The sequence below is a fragment of the Salvelinus sp. IW2-2015 genome, linkage group LG35, assembly GCF_002910315.2.
Source record: "Salvelinus sp. IW2-2015 linkage group LG35, ASM291031v2, whole genome shotgun sequence".
Classification (NCBI taxonomy): domain Eukaryota; kingdom Metazoa; phylum Chordata; class Actinopteri; order Salmoniformes; family Salmonidae; genus Salvelinus; species Salvelinus sp. IW2-2015.
Window position 1 is genome coordinate 7,168,084 of NC_036874.1, and position 14,503 is coordinate 7,182,586.

Sequence of the window (14,503 nt, forward strand, 5' to 3'; positions counted from 1 at the left end):
ATAGCACAATTGGTTACGGGCATGTAAAACATCAGCCATCCTCTTCGGCACCAGCTTTCATTCAGAACACGGTATCCCGGAGAAGGTCTCCTGGAGGAGACTTATTCTTTTATTTCCGGTTGTTATTTAAATAAACACACTTGAAACCGATTTAATCCAACTTTGTCCGTTTCTGATCTGTGTAAATGTCTTGACCAAACCCCCTGGTCTGCCACATTGATAACATGTCAGCACATTTTTCATTTGATTTGGCGCCATTTAGCTTAGGCTATTTGATTGGAGAAACCTGCATGATCTAAAAAGTGTCTGTCTCATTACATTGTCATACTATCACGGCTCAGGCTAAGACCCAGATGCAGACACAGGAGGCAGATAGTACGAGTCTCAGAGTTTATTATAGTATAAGTACATAGTACACTCTTGTTGGAGGTGCGTCTTGGTGACTTCAGCTCAGAAAATTCCGCCATCTTTAATCTGCTACCATAGGTGGCCACCTAATCCTGCCTAATGAGCGGGCCGACCTTGCCTGGTCCCAAGACAACAGTACCGCAGAAGGGACAGATGGAGCGGCCTCCTTGTCAGGTTCCATAGACATGGACATTGCCCACCGCTTCCAAGTATACTACTTGCCAATGTCCAGTCTCTGGACAACAAGGTAGGCGAAATTCGGGCAAGGGTTGCCTTCCAGAGAGACATCAGAGATTGTAACATTCAGTGTTTCACGGAAACATGGCTCTCTCGGAATATGTTGTCGGAATCGGTTCAGCCACCGGGCTTCTCCATGCATCGTGTCGACAGAGATAAACACCTCTCTGGGAAGAGGAAGGGCGGGGGTGTATGCTTCATGATTAACGACTCATGGTGTAATCATAACAACATACAGGAACTCAAGTCCTTCTGCTCACCCGACCTAGAATTCCTCATAATCAAATGTGGCCATATTACCTTCCAAGAGAATTCTTGTCAGTTATCGTAACAACTGTGTACAATCCCACTCAAGCAGACACCAAGATGGCCCTAAAGGAACTTCACTGGACTCTATGTAAACTGGAAACCATATATCCTGAGTCTGCATTTATTGTAGCTGGGGATTTTAACAAAGCAAATTTGAGAACAAGGCTACCTAAATTCTATCAGCATATTGATTGCACAACGCGCGGGGGTGATACACTCGACTACTGCTACTCTAACTTCTGCAATGCATACAAAGCCCTCCCCCGCCCTCCCTTCGGCTAATCTGACCACGACGCCATCTTGCTCCTACTGTCTTCTAGGCAGAAACTCAAACAGGATGTACCAGTGACTAGAACCATTCAGCGCTGGTCTGACCAATCGGAATCAATGCTTCAAGATTGTTTTGATGACGCAGACTGGGATATGTTCCGGTCAGCCTCAGAGAACAACATCGACCTATACGCTAACTCTGTGATTTAATTTATAAGGAAGTGCATTGGAGATGTTTTACCCACTGTGACTATTAAAACCTACCCTAACCAGAAACCGGGGATGGATGGCGGCTTTCGCACAAAAAAGAAAGCGCGAACCACCGCATTTAACCATGGAAAGAGGTCTGGGGATATTGCTGAATATAAACAGTGTAGTTATTCCCTCCGCAAGGCAATCAAACAAGTGAAATGCCGGTACAAGGACGAAGTGGAGTCGCAATTCAACGGCTCAGACACGAGACGTATGTGGCAGGGTCTACAGGAAATCATGGACTACAAAAAGAAAACCAGCAATGTCACTGACACCGACTTCACGCTTCCAGACAATTTAAACACCACCTTTAACCGCTTTGAGGATAATACAGTGCCAACGTCACAGCCCGCTAACAAGAACTGCGCCCCCCCCCCCCCTTCTCCGTGGCCGACGTGAGTAAAACATTTAAACGTGTTAACCCTCGCAAGGCTGCTGGCCTAGACGGCATCCCTGGCCGCGTCCTCAGAGCATGCGCAGACCAGCTGAGGGTGTGTTTACGGACATATTCAATRGCTCCCTATCCCAGTCTGCTGTCCCCACATGCTTCAAGATTGCCACCATTGTTCCTGTACCAAAGAAGACAAAGATAACTGAACTAAATGACTACTGCCCCGTAGCACTCACTTCTGTCATCATGAAGTGTTTTGAGAGACTAGTCAAGGATCATATCACCTCCACCTTAGCGGCCACTCTAGACCCACTTCAGTTTGCATACCACCCTAACAGGTCCACAGACGATGCAATCGCCATCACACTGCACACTGCCCTATCCCATCTGGACAAGAGGTTGTACTTATGTAAGAATGCTGTTCATTGACTACAGCTCAGCATTCAACACCATAGTACCCTCCAAGCTCATCATCAAGCTGAAGGCCCTGGCCTCAACCCCGCCCTGTGCAATTGTGTCCGGGACTTTCTGACGGGGCACCCCCAGGTGGTGAAGGTAGGAAACAACAACATCTCCACCTCGCTGACCATCAACACTGGGGCCCCACAAGGGTGCGTGCTCAGTCCCCTCATGTACTCCCTGTTCACCCACGACTGTGTGGCCATACACGCCTCCAACTCAATCATCAAGTTTGCAGATGACACAACAGTAGTGGGCTTGATTACCAACAATGACGAGACAACCTACAGGGAGGAGGTGAGGGCACTCGGAGTGTGGTGTCAGGAAAACAACCTCTCATTCAATGTCAACAAAACAAAGGAGATGATCGTGGACTTCAGGAAACAGCAGAGGGAGCACCCCCCCCCTTATCCACATCGAAGGGGCAGCAGTGGAGAAAGTGGAAAGTTTTAAGTTCCTCTGCGTACACATCAACAACAAACTGAAATGGTCCACCCACACAGACAGTGTGGTGAAGAAGGCGCAACAGTGCCTCTTAAACCTCAGGAGGCTGAAGAAATGTGTCTTGTCACCCAAAACCCTGACTAACTTTACAGATCCACAATCGAGAGCATGGTACGGCAACTGCTCCGCCCTCACCCGCAAGGCTCTCCAGAGAGTGGTGCAGTCTGCACAACGCATCACCGGGGGCAAAGTACCTGCCCTCCATGACACCTATAGCACCCGATGTCACAGGAAGGCAAAAAAGATCATCAAAGACAACAACCACCCGAGCCACTGCCTGTTCACACCGCTACCATCCAGAAGGCGAGGTCAGTACAAGCTGGAACCAAGAGACTGAAGAACAGCTTCTATCTCAGGGCCATCAGACTGCTAAACAGCAAACACTAACTCAGAGAGGCTGCTGCCTACATGGAAACCCAATCGCTGGCCACTTTAACAAATCGATCACTAGTCACTTTAAACAATGCCACTTTAAATAATGCCACTTTAATAATGTTTACACATCTTACATTACTCATATCATATGTATACATATCTTACATTACTCATATCATATGTATATACTGTATTTTATACCATCTATTGCACCTTGCCTTTGCCGCTCGGCCATCGCTCATCATGTACATATTCTCATTCACCCCCTTTTAGATTTGTGTGTGTTAGGTAGTTGTTGGGCAACTGTTAGATTACTTGTTAGATATTACTGCACTGTCGGAACCAGAAGCACAAGCTTTTTGCTACACTCTCATTAACATCTGCTAACCATGTGTATGTGACAAATACAATTTGATTTGATTTTGATTTGATTTATTAACGGACCAGTATAGCCCTCTGCAGTGTGGGAAACCTTTTTTCTCTCATAAAGGTAGAGGTACAGATTTCTGCAGTGCTGTGAGAAATTATTTTAGCTATATCAATTAGCTACATAATGTAACTCCTAGGGTGTATTGGCAATTTTTTAAGCTGATAACACTATATTTAAAAAAAAACATTTTGACATTTGTTAAAGTGATTCTTGTAGTAGTTCAACAACATTTGAGTGGTCTCCAGGTTGATTTGAGGTGTTTCCAGGCCATTTCTGCCACTTTAGGCAGGTGGGTTATGAAATATAATGGCACATTGTTGAAGACTAGTCCACTACTTACTAATACACAAGATTTGGCTACAAAAAGTCAACAGTAATATCACATTTACAAAATCTGATTCAGTATTGGCGGCCATATTGGATTATGTAAAAAATAAATACATTGGGGTTTTGTGCCCCAATTTTTGGGCACCTCTTCTAATATTCTTCCCCCACAAAGGATGCAGTGCAAATTGAGCAAATTGAGATATCGTGTGTGACAAACAAATTTAATTTATCTTGTGTGACCACAGATTATCCATTATATTGACCAGATAGTCAAGTGACCCCTATGAAAATTACTGTCTTCAAAAATGGAAGGCCGTTAGCTTTCATACCAGTATCTTTAACTAATCAACTCCCTGTACTCCATTTCATGTGCCAAAGAAAAAACCCCACCTGCTGCAGAAGAATGATTTTGGTCCCATTTATCCCCCTCATTTTGCTCTCAATGACTATATCTCCCTCCTGGGGCCAATGATCTCTATGGCATGACGCATCATTCACCAAAGTTTKGTCTAAATCGGCCCAATGTCTCTGAGATAAGGACAGATGGACGGACAGACGGAGACCGATCCACAGTCCCCTCCCCGATTTCATTGTGAGGGACAATTAATACATCCCAATGAGCTTCTCTATTAAATTTGACGCTTTAATCGGCTCTGTAACGCGTTCATCACTTTCTGACGGTAAGGCCCTGGACTATGATCCTAGTACATACAGTGCATTCGGGAAGTATTCAGACCCCTTCACTTTTTCCACTTTTTGTTACATTACAGACAAAAATTTATAAAATTACATTTTGTCATCATCAATCTACACACAATACCCCATAATGACAAAAACAAAAAACAGAAATACCTTATTTACATAAGTATTCAAACCCCTTTGCTATGAGACTCGAAATTGAGTTCAGGTGCATCCTGTTTCCATTGATCATCCTTCAGATGTTTCTTCAACTTGTTTGGAATCCACCTGTGGTAAATTAAATTGATTGGACATGATTTGGAAAGGCACACACCTGTCTGTACAGTTGACAATGCATGTTAGAGCAAAAATCAAGCCATGAGGTCGAAGGAATTGTCCGTAGAGCTCTGAGACAGGAATGTGTCGAGGCACAGATCTGGAGAAGGGTATCAAAACATCAAAGGGCCCCAAGAACACAATGGCCTCCATCATTCTTAAGTGGAAGAAGTTTGGAACCACCAAGACTCTTCCTAAAGCTGGCCACCCAGCCAAACTGAGCAATCGGGTGAGAAGGGCCTTGGTCAGGGAGGTGACCATGAAACTGATGGTCACTCTGACAGAGCTCAAGGATTGCTCTGTGGAGACGGGAGAACCTTCCAGAAAGACAACCATCTCTGCAGCACTACAACTATCAGGCCTTTATGGTTGAGTGGCCAGATAGAAGCCACTCCTCAGTAAAAGGCACATGACAGCCCGCTTGGAGTTTGCCAAAAGGCAACTAAAGGCCTCTCAGCCCATGAGAAACAAGATTCGCTGGTCTGATGAAACCAAGATTGAACTTCTGGAGTAAACCAGGCACTGCTCATCACCTTGCCAATACCATCCCTACGGTGACGCATGGTGGTGGCAGCATCATGCTGTGGGGATGTTTTTCAGAGGCAGGGACTGGGACACCAGTCAGGATCGAGGAAAAGATGAACGGAGCGAAGTAGAGAGAGATCATTGATGAAAACCTGCTCCAGAGCACTCAGGCCCTCAGACTGGGGCGAAGGTTAACTTCCAACAGGACAAGGACCCTAAGCACACAGCCAAGACAACACAGGAGTCTGAATGTCCTTGACTGGCCCAGCCAGAGCCCGGACTTGAACCTGATCGAAGTTCTCTGGAGAGACCTGAAAATAGATGTGCAGCGACGCTCCCCATCCAACCTGACAGAGCTTGAGAGGATCTGCAGAGAAGAATGGGAGAAACTCCCCAAATACAGGTGCGCCAAACTTGTACTGTAGCGTCATATCCAAGAAGATTTGAGGCTGTAATCGATGCCAAACGTGCTTCAACTGAGTAAAGGGTCTGAAAACGTATGTAATTGTAATATTTCAGTTTCTTAAGTTTAAAACATTTGCACAAATGTCTAAAAACCTGTTTGTGCTTTGTCATTATGGGGTATTGTGTGTAGATTAATTTAATCAATTTTAGAACAAGGCTGTAACATAACAAAATGTGGAAAAAGAGGTCTGAATACTTTCCGAAGGCTCTGTAAATCTGCCTGTTTGTGTCATAAATACATTGAGATATAATATAGCCTCACTTTTCATAGTAAGAGATCTAGCCCTGTTAATCTAAAGGGCATAATATCTCAACATAATCTCAGAGCATTTCGTATTATTCTGTATGTAAATTCGTGACAATTAGTTTAGTATGATATGTTACGTTTCGTATGGTATGTATTAATTTGTGGATGTCGATCACCCATTTCATATGATATGTTACAATTCATATTATATACAGTGGGGAGAACAAGTATTTGATACACTGCCGATTTTGCAGGTTTTCCTACTTACAAAGCATGTAGAGGTCTGTAATTTTTATCATAGGTACACTTCAACTGTGAGAGACGGAATATAAAACAAAAATCCAGAAAATCACATTGTATGATTTTTAAATAATTCATTTGCATTTTATTGCATGACATAAGTATTTGATCACCTACCAACCAGTAAGAATTCCGGCTCTCACAGACCTGTTAGTTTTTCTTTAAGAAGCCCTCCTGTTCTCCACTCATTACCTGTATTAACTGCACCTGTTTGAACTCGTTACCTGTATAAAAGACACCTGTCCACACACWCWKWKAKASAMWCRKACCTCTCCKCAATGGCCAAGACCAGAGAGCTGTGTAAGGACATCAGGGATAAAATTGTAGACCTGCACAAGGCTGGGATGGGCTACAGGACAATAGGCAAGCAGCTTGGTGAGAAGGCAACAACTGTTGGCGCAATTATTAGAAAATGGAAGAAGTTCAAGATGACGGTCAATCAKCCTCGGTCTGGGGCTCCATGCAAGGTCTCACCTTGTGGGGCATCAATGATCATGAGGAAGGTGAGGGATCAGCCCAGAATTACACGGCAGGACCTGGTCAATGACCTGAAGAGAGCTGGGACCACAGTCTCAAAGAAAACCATTAGTAACACACTACGCCGTCATGGATTAAAATCCTGCAGTGCACGCAAGGTCCCCCTGCTCAAGCCAGCGCATGTCCAGGCCCGTCTGAAGTTTGCCAATGACCATCTGGATGATCCAGAGGAGGGATGGGAGAAGGTCATGTGGTCTGATGAGACAAAAATGTAGCTTTTTGGTCTAAACTCCACTCACCGTGTTTGGAGGAAGAAGAAGGATGAGTACAACCCCAAGAACACCATCCCAACCGTGAAGCATGGAGGTGGAAACATCATTCTTTGGGGATGCTTTTCTGCAAAGGGGACAGGACGACTGCACCGTATTGAGGGGAGGATGGATGGGGCCATGTATCGCGAGATCTTGGCCAACAACCTCCTTCCCTCAGTAAGAGCATTGAAGATGGGTCGTGGCTGGGTCTTCCAGCATGACAACGACCCYAAACACACAGCCAGGGCAACTAAGGAGTGGCTCCGTAAGAAGCATCTCAAGGTCCTGGAGTGGCCTAGCCAGTCTCCAGACCTGAACCCAATAGAAAATCTTTGGAGGGAGCTGAAAGTCCGTATTGCCCAGCGACAGCCCCGAAACCTGAAGGATCTGGAGAAGGTCTGTATGGAGGAGTGGGCCAAAATCCCTGCTGCAGTGTGTGCAAACCTGGTCAAAAACTACAGGAAACGTATGATCTCTGTAATTGCAAACAAAGGTTTCTGTACCAAATATTAAGGTCTGCTTCTCTGATGCATCAAATACTTATGTCATGCAATAAAATGCAAATGAATTACTTAAAAATCATATAATGTGATTTTCTGGATGTTTGTTTTAGATTCCGTCTCTCACAGTTGAAGTGTACCTATGATAAAAATTACAGACCTCTACATGCTTTGTAAGTAGGAAAACCTGCAAAATCGGCAGTGTATCAAATACTTGTTCTCCCCACTGTATGTTACGGATTTGCAAAACGTACAATACGTTYCAAATTTGCAAAACGTATTATATGTTACAAATTTGATAAATGTATATGATATGTTACAAATTTGCAYAATGTATGATTTGTTACGAATTTCCTAAACATATGATACGTTTTCAAATTCTAGCTAGGTGGCTAACATTAGCTAGCTCGCTGACGTTAGATAGGCTAGGTGTTAGGGTTAAGGGTAAAGTTTAGGAGTTAGGTTAAAGGGTTAAGGTTAGGTTTACGGGATGGGTTAGCTAAAAGGTTAGGTTTGGAGAAGGGTTAGCTAACGTGCCAAGTATTTGCAAAGTTACTAAAAAGTAGTAAGTTGAAAAGTTGCTAATTAGCTAAAATGCTAGAGTTGTCCATGAAGAGATTCGAACGCGCAAGCTTTGGCTTGTTAGACGTTCATGTTATACACCCACCCATCCATCCACCACAACCAACCACCCTACTTTAGTTTTTGCGATACATAACTGTGTCTTATGCAACCATACCAAACATAACATATCATACTATATGAAGTGTCTCAGATTTATGTACAGAATAATACGAAATGCTCTGAGACCAGGCTCTGTATCTCTCGAGTTAACAGGAGGAAAGGGAATAAAAAATGTGATTACTTGGGACGGTCGGGCCAATAGAGCATGCCAGTCCAAGGAGAGTCAACAAGAGGAACATCGTGGTCGATCTCATCATCCTGGAGAAAAAGCCCAGAGCAAGTCAACAATGGGTCTGATAGGAACCAGTCCACAGAAACATTGACACAAACACTGAAACAATCCGTTAGGCTGCAATTCAATCATAATTTATATTTTTTATCAATTCAGCTCACATGAACAAAGAAAAACATTTCAAATATTGTAATAATAAGAAGAATAAGAAGAACAATAAACACCAAGAGAGTGCATTTTGGGTAGTGTCATTTATTTATTTTTTACTGTTCTTTTAAACTCATTTTAACACTGTCATAAAGAGCAAATGTTCAACTTCATAATTTATATAATATTTTTACATTTCTAGCCTATCATCTATGTGTAACAGGGCTGATGTGTTTTGCTCAACCCTCTCAGTTTTCCACCATGTTTTTATTAATCAAAAGTAATCACCATATTAAAACGAAATGGCGCCGGAGCAGAAGGCAGACGTTTTACGTGCCCCCAACTGATTGTGTTTTTTGTTTGTTTATCTGCGTTGTTTGTAACTTATTTTTTTACTATTTTTGTACATAATGTAGCTGCTCCCCTCTCTTTTGACCCAAAATAACTTCTAAACATCAGGACTGCAATTACTCACCACGGACTAGCAGAATACTTTTTCTTCTTTCATGACTCTGACGAGCCCGAGGGGGAGGATATACGGCTCCCTAGGGAACAGGCCCCGACCCCAGTGATCTGCGTGAAGAGGAGGCGGAGAAAGAGAGGCCGGAGGGCGGGCTGCCTTCTGAGGAGTAGGAGGCGATTGCATAAACCCCCACTCCCCTCAATTCTGCTTGCAAACATGCAATCTTTGGACAATAAAATGGACGAGTTATTGGGAAGATTAAACTACCAACGGGACATTAAAACCTGTAACATCTTATGCTTCACGGAGTCGTGGCTGAACGACGACAATATCAACGTACAGCTGGCTGGTTATGCGAAGTACCGGRAGAAAAGAACAGCGTCGTCTGGTAAGACAAGGGGCGGCGGTCTATGTATTTTTGTAAACAACAGCTGGTACACAATATCTAAGGAAGTCTTGAGCCATTGCTCACCTGAGGTAGAGTTTCTCATGATAAGCTGCAGACCACATTAACTACCGAGAGAGTTCTCATCTATATTCTTTGTAGCTGTTTACATACAACCACAGTCAGAGGCTGGCACCAAGATAGCATTGAATTAGCTGTATTCCGCCATAAACAAACAAGAAAACGCTCACCCAGAGGCGGCGCAACTAGTAGCCGGGGACTTTAATGCAGGGAAACTTAAATCAGTTTTACCTAATTTCTATCAACATGTTAAATATGCAACCAGAGGGAAAAGAACTCTGGACCACCTATACTCCACACACAGAGATGCATACAAAGCTCTCCATCGCCCTCCATTTGGCAAATCTGACCATAATTCTATCCTCCTGATTCCTGCTTACAAGCTAAAATTAAAGCAGGAAGCACCAGCGACTAGATCAATAAAAAGTGGTCAGATGAAGCAGATGCTAAGCTACAGGACTGTTTTGCTAGCACAGCCTCGAGTATGTTCCGCGATTCCTCCAATGGCATCTGTCATTGGCTTCATCAATGAGTGCATCAATGATGTCGTCCCTACAGTGACCGTACGTACATACCCAAACCAGAAACCATGGATTACAGGCAGCATCCGCATTGAGCTAAAGGCTAGAACTGCCGCTTTCAAGGAGCGGGACTCTAACCCGGAAGCTTATAAGAAATCCCGCTATGCCCACCGACGAACCATCAAACAGGCAAAGGGTCAATACAGGACTAAGATGAAGTTGTACTACACCGGCTCTGACGCTCGTCGGATGTGGCAGGGCCTGCAAACCATTACAGACTACTAAGGTAAGCACAGTCGAGAGCTGCCCAGTGACACAAGCCTACCGGATGAGCTAAACTACTTCTATGCTCGCTTCGAGACAAATAACACTGAAACATGCATGAGAGCACCAGCTGTACCGGAAGACTGTGTGATCACACTCTCTGCAGCCAATGTGAGGAAGACCTTTAGACAGGTCAACATTCAGGCCGCAGAGCCAGACGGATTCCCAGGACGTGTACTGCGAGCATGTTGGCCAGCAGCATACCACCCTGCATCCCACTGCTGGTTTGCTTCTGTAGCTAAGCAGGGTTGGACCTAGTTAGTCCCTGGATAGGAGACCAGATGCTGCTGGAAGTTGTGTTGGAGGGCCAGTAGGAGGCACTCTTTCCTCTGGTCTAAAATAAAAATTATCCCAATGCACCAGGGTGGTGATTGGGGACACTGCCCTGTGTAGGGTGCCATCTTTTGGATGGGACGTTAAACGGGTGTCCTGACTCTCTGAGGTCATTAAAGATCCCATGGCACTTATCGTAAGAGTAGGGGTGTTAACCCCGGTGTCCTGGCTAAATTCCCAAGCTGTCCCTCATACCATCATGGTCACCTAATCATCCCCAGCTTACAATTGGCTCATTCATCCCCTTCCTGTCCCCTATAACTATTCCCCAGGTTGTTGCTGTAAATGAGAACGTGTTCTCTGTCAACTTACCTGGTAAAATAACGGTTAAAATAAAAACTAGCAAGTGTCTTCACTGATATTTTCTACCTCTCCCTGTCCGAGTCTGTAATACCAACATGTTTTAAGCAGACCACCATAGTGCCTGTGCCCAAGAGCACTAAGGTAACCTGCCTAAATGACTACCGACCCGTAGCACTCACGTCTGTAGCCATGAAATGCTTTGAAAGGCTGGTCATGACTCACATCAACACCATCATCCCAGAAACCCTAGACCCACTCCAATTTGCGTACCGCCCTAACAGATCCACAGATGATACAGTCTCTATTGCACTCCACACTGCCCTTTCCCACCTGGACAAAAGGAACACTTATGTGAGAATGCTATTCTTTGACTYCAGCTCAGCGTTCAGCAACATAGTACCCTCAAAGCTCATCAATAAGCTAAGGACCCTGGGACTAAACACCTCTCTCTGCAACTGGATCCTGGACTTCCTGACGGGCCACCCCCAGGTGGTAAGGGTAGGTAACAACACATCCGCCACGCTAATCCTCAACACTGGAGCCCCTCAGGGGTGTGTGCTCAGCCCCCTCCTGTACTCCCTGTTCACTCATGACTGCACAGGCACGACTCCAACACGACTCCAACACCATCATTAAATTTGCCGATGACACAACAGTGGTAGGCCTGATCACCGACAACAATTGGACAGCCCATAGGGAGGTCAGAGACCTGGCCGTGTGGTGCCAGGACAACAACCTCTCCCTCAACATGATCAAGACAAAGGAGTTGATTGTGGACTTCAGGAATAAGAGGACAGAGCACGCCCCCATTCTCATCGACAGGGCTGCAGTGGAGCGAGTTGAGAGCTTGGAGTTCCATGGTGTCCACATCACCAACAAACTAATATGGTCCAAGCACACCATGACAGTCGTGAAGCGGGCACGACAGAACCTATTCCCCCTCAGGAAACTGAAAATATTTGGTATGGGTCCTCAGATCGTCAAAAGGTTCTACAGCTGCACCATCGAGAGCATCCTGTCTGGTTGCATCACTGCCTGGTATGGTAACTGCTTGGCCTCCGACCACAAGGCACTACAGAGGGTAGTGCGAACGGCCCAGTACATCACTGGGGCCAAGCTTCCTGCAATCCAGGACCTCTATACCAGGTGGTGTCAGAGGAAGGCCCTGAAAATTGTCAAAGACTCCAGCCACCCTAGTCATAGACTGTTCTCTCTGCTACCACACGGCAAGCTGTACCGGAGCGCCAAGTCTAGGTCCCAGAGGCATCTAAACAGCTTCTACCCCCAAGCCCTAAGACTCCTGAACATCGAGTCAAATTGCTACCCAGACTATTCACATTGCCCCCCGCCTACACACCACTGCCATTCTCTTTTGTCATCTATGCATAGTCACTTTAATTAACTCTACCTACATGTACGTACTACCTCAACTAACCGGTGCCCCCTCACATTGACTCTGTACCGCCACCGCCCTGTATATATTGTTATTTTTTACTGCTCCTCTTACTTTTATCTATTGTTTTTATCCGTATTTTTAGAAACTGCTCTGTTGGTTAGGGGCTCGTAAGTAAGCGTTTCACTGTAAGGTCTACACCTGTTGTATTCGGCGCATGTGACTAATAACATTTGACTTAATTTGATTTGAAAGTTCAGTTCCCTTAACAGGGTTGACCTTGAAAATGAGAGTCAAACGTAAATGAATCATTATTCTCGTGAAATGAATAATAATCTTCTGAAATGTCATTGTCAAAGCAACAAAGTAACAAGGGCTTTACAATGATAGTGAAAACTGGAACATTTTCAGGTTAAAATTTCCTCAGAAAAGGGACATGTCAAAATGCTGATTTTAGACTGTTTTGAAATACTTTATTCATATATTGAATTTTCCATGTAGACTTTAAAGGGTACTTATTTTATTATAACAGGCTTTTACATTTCTGCACAAATTCTACGTAATAAAGAACGTAATTCAAGAGAGTATGATATTAGCAGAAAGGACAATGAGAGGTATTGCATTACTCTTAGCACTATTCTCTCCTTTCATGAACTTGCTACTTTTAAAAATAGAATAAAAGTCTTTCAGTATAAAATACAGTCCAGCTTGTTGTCTCTTTGCAATCACAGCCTCCTTGCAAATACATCAGCATGCATTTAAGTAAAGGATTATGGGAACATCATGCCCATCTGAATTCAATCCACTGCTGAATGAAGACATTATTATTATGAAATAACTGTTATGTAAATCAACAATTAATGTGTGGTTGTGTAAGGCAGAAAATATAACGTAATAGAAGACAATTTCAAATAGTATTAGATTGTAATATCCTCTTACCTTCACACTCAACAAAAATAAGGTCACTGTTGATGTTGATGGTGATGTAGGTAAAAGCTCTGTAGACAGCTGAATCTGACTGATTCATTTATACACCAGTCACAAAGTCAATGACCCTGTCCACCCCCCTCGTCTCCAAAGACATCCTCCTAACAATTTACCATACCATGATAACTAGTCACCTGCACTACTGTGCCATAGTTTGACTTCCAGCCCTACATCAGTGCGATAAAACAGGTCTCAACCAGCTCCAGTTAATCATCAACAGGGCTGCTTGTATCATGACCGGGCATTCGTGGAGGGAACACAAGAGAAACTTCTGTAAAATGCTGGAATCTAACCACTGACGGACAGGATCCATTACAACATCCTAGTGACGTTTCTTTGGGACCATTACAGACATCCTGACAACTGATACACTGAATGTCCTGAGAACGTCCTAAATACTAATCTAGTCCTCATTGACGTCCCAGGACCATAGAGGGAACTAGACAAAAGCAGACTACAAGAATGGCCTTGGCTGCATCAGGACACCATGTGGGAGAGCTTCTGGCAGGTATTGGAGGACTTTATGCTCAAGGGGACTTTGTTTGCTATGAGTGGGTTTATTTATTTTTGTGTGAAACATTTGCTTTTCGGTGGATCCTTGCTGCAACCTGCCTGCTGGCCTACGGTGACGGCTTTAAACCATGACGTATGAACATACATGTTAAAAATATACTTTTTCCCTCTGCTTCACTCTGCCTGCTCAACTCACTTTTCCACCCTGTGACATAATCATTGAGATAAATAACTAAAACATGATTCCAARTTATGGCGAAATACAGACAGCATAACTGAATGATCAGGATATCGTGATATGGAAGGGAATAACAGGAAACATCTACACATGTTAAA

General features: G+C 44.1%; 1 protein-coding gene across 1 annotated transcript in view; it reads right to left on the bottom strand.

Moving 5' to 3' along the window:
* The window catches only part of LOC111958661 (fucolectin-5), a 29,825-nt gene extending 15,322 nt beyond the window's left edge, over positions 1–14,503 (bottom strand). Inside the window, exon 1 of the mRNA XM_070437333.1 lies at positions 13,607–14,503. Coding sequence (XP_070293434.1) covers positions 13,607–13,694 — 88 coding nt within the window. The 5' untranslated portion in view covers positions 13,695–14,503. The remainder of the gene's footprint in view (positions 1–13,606) is intronic.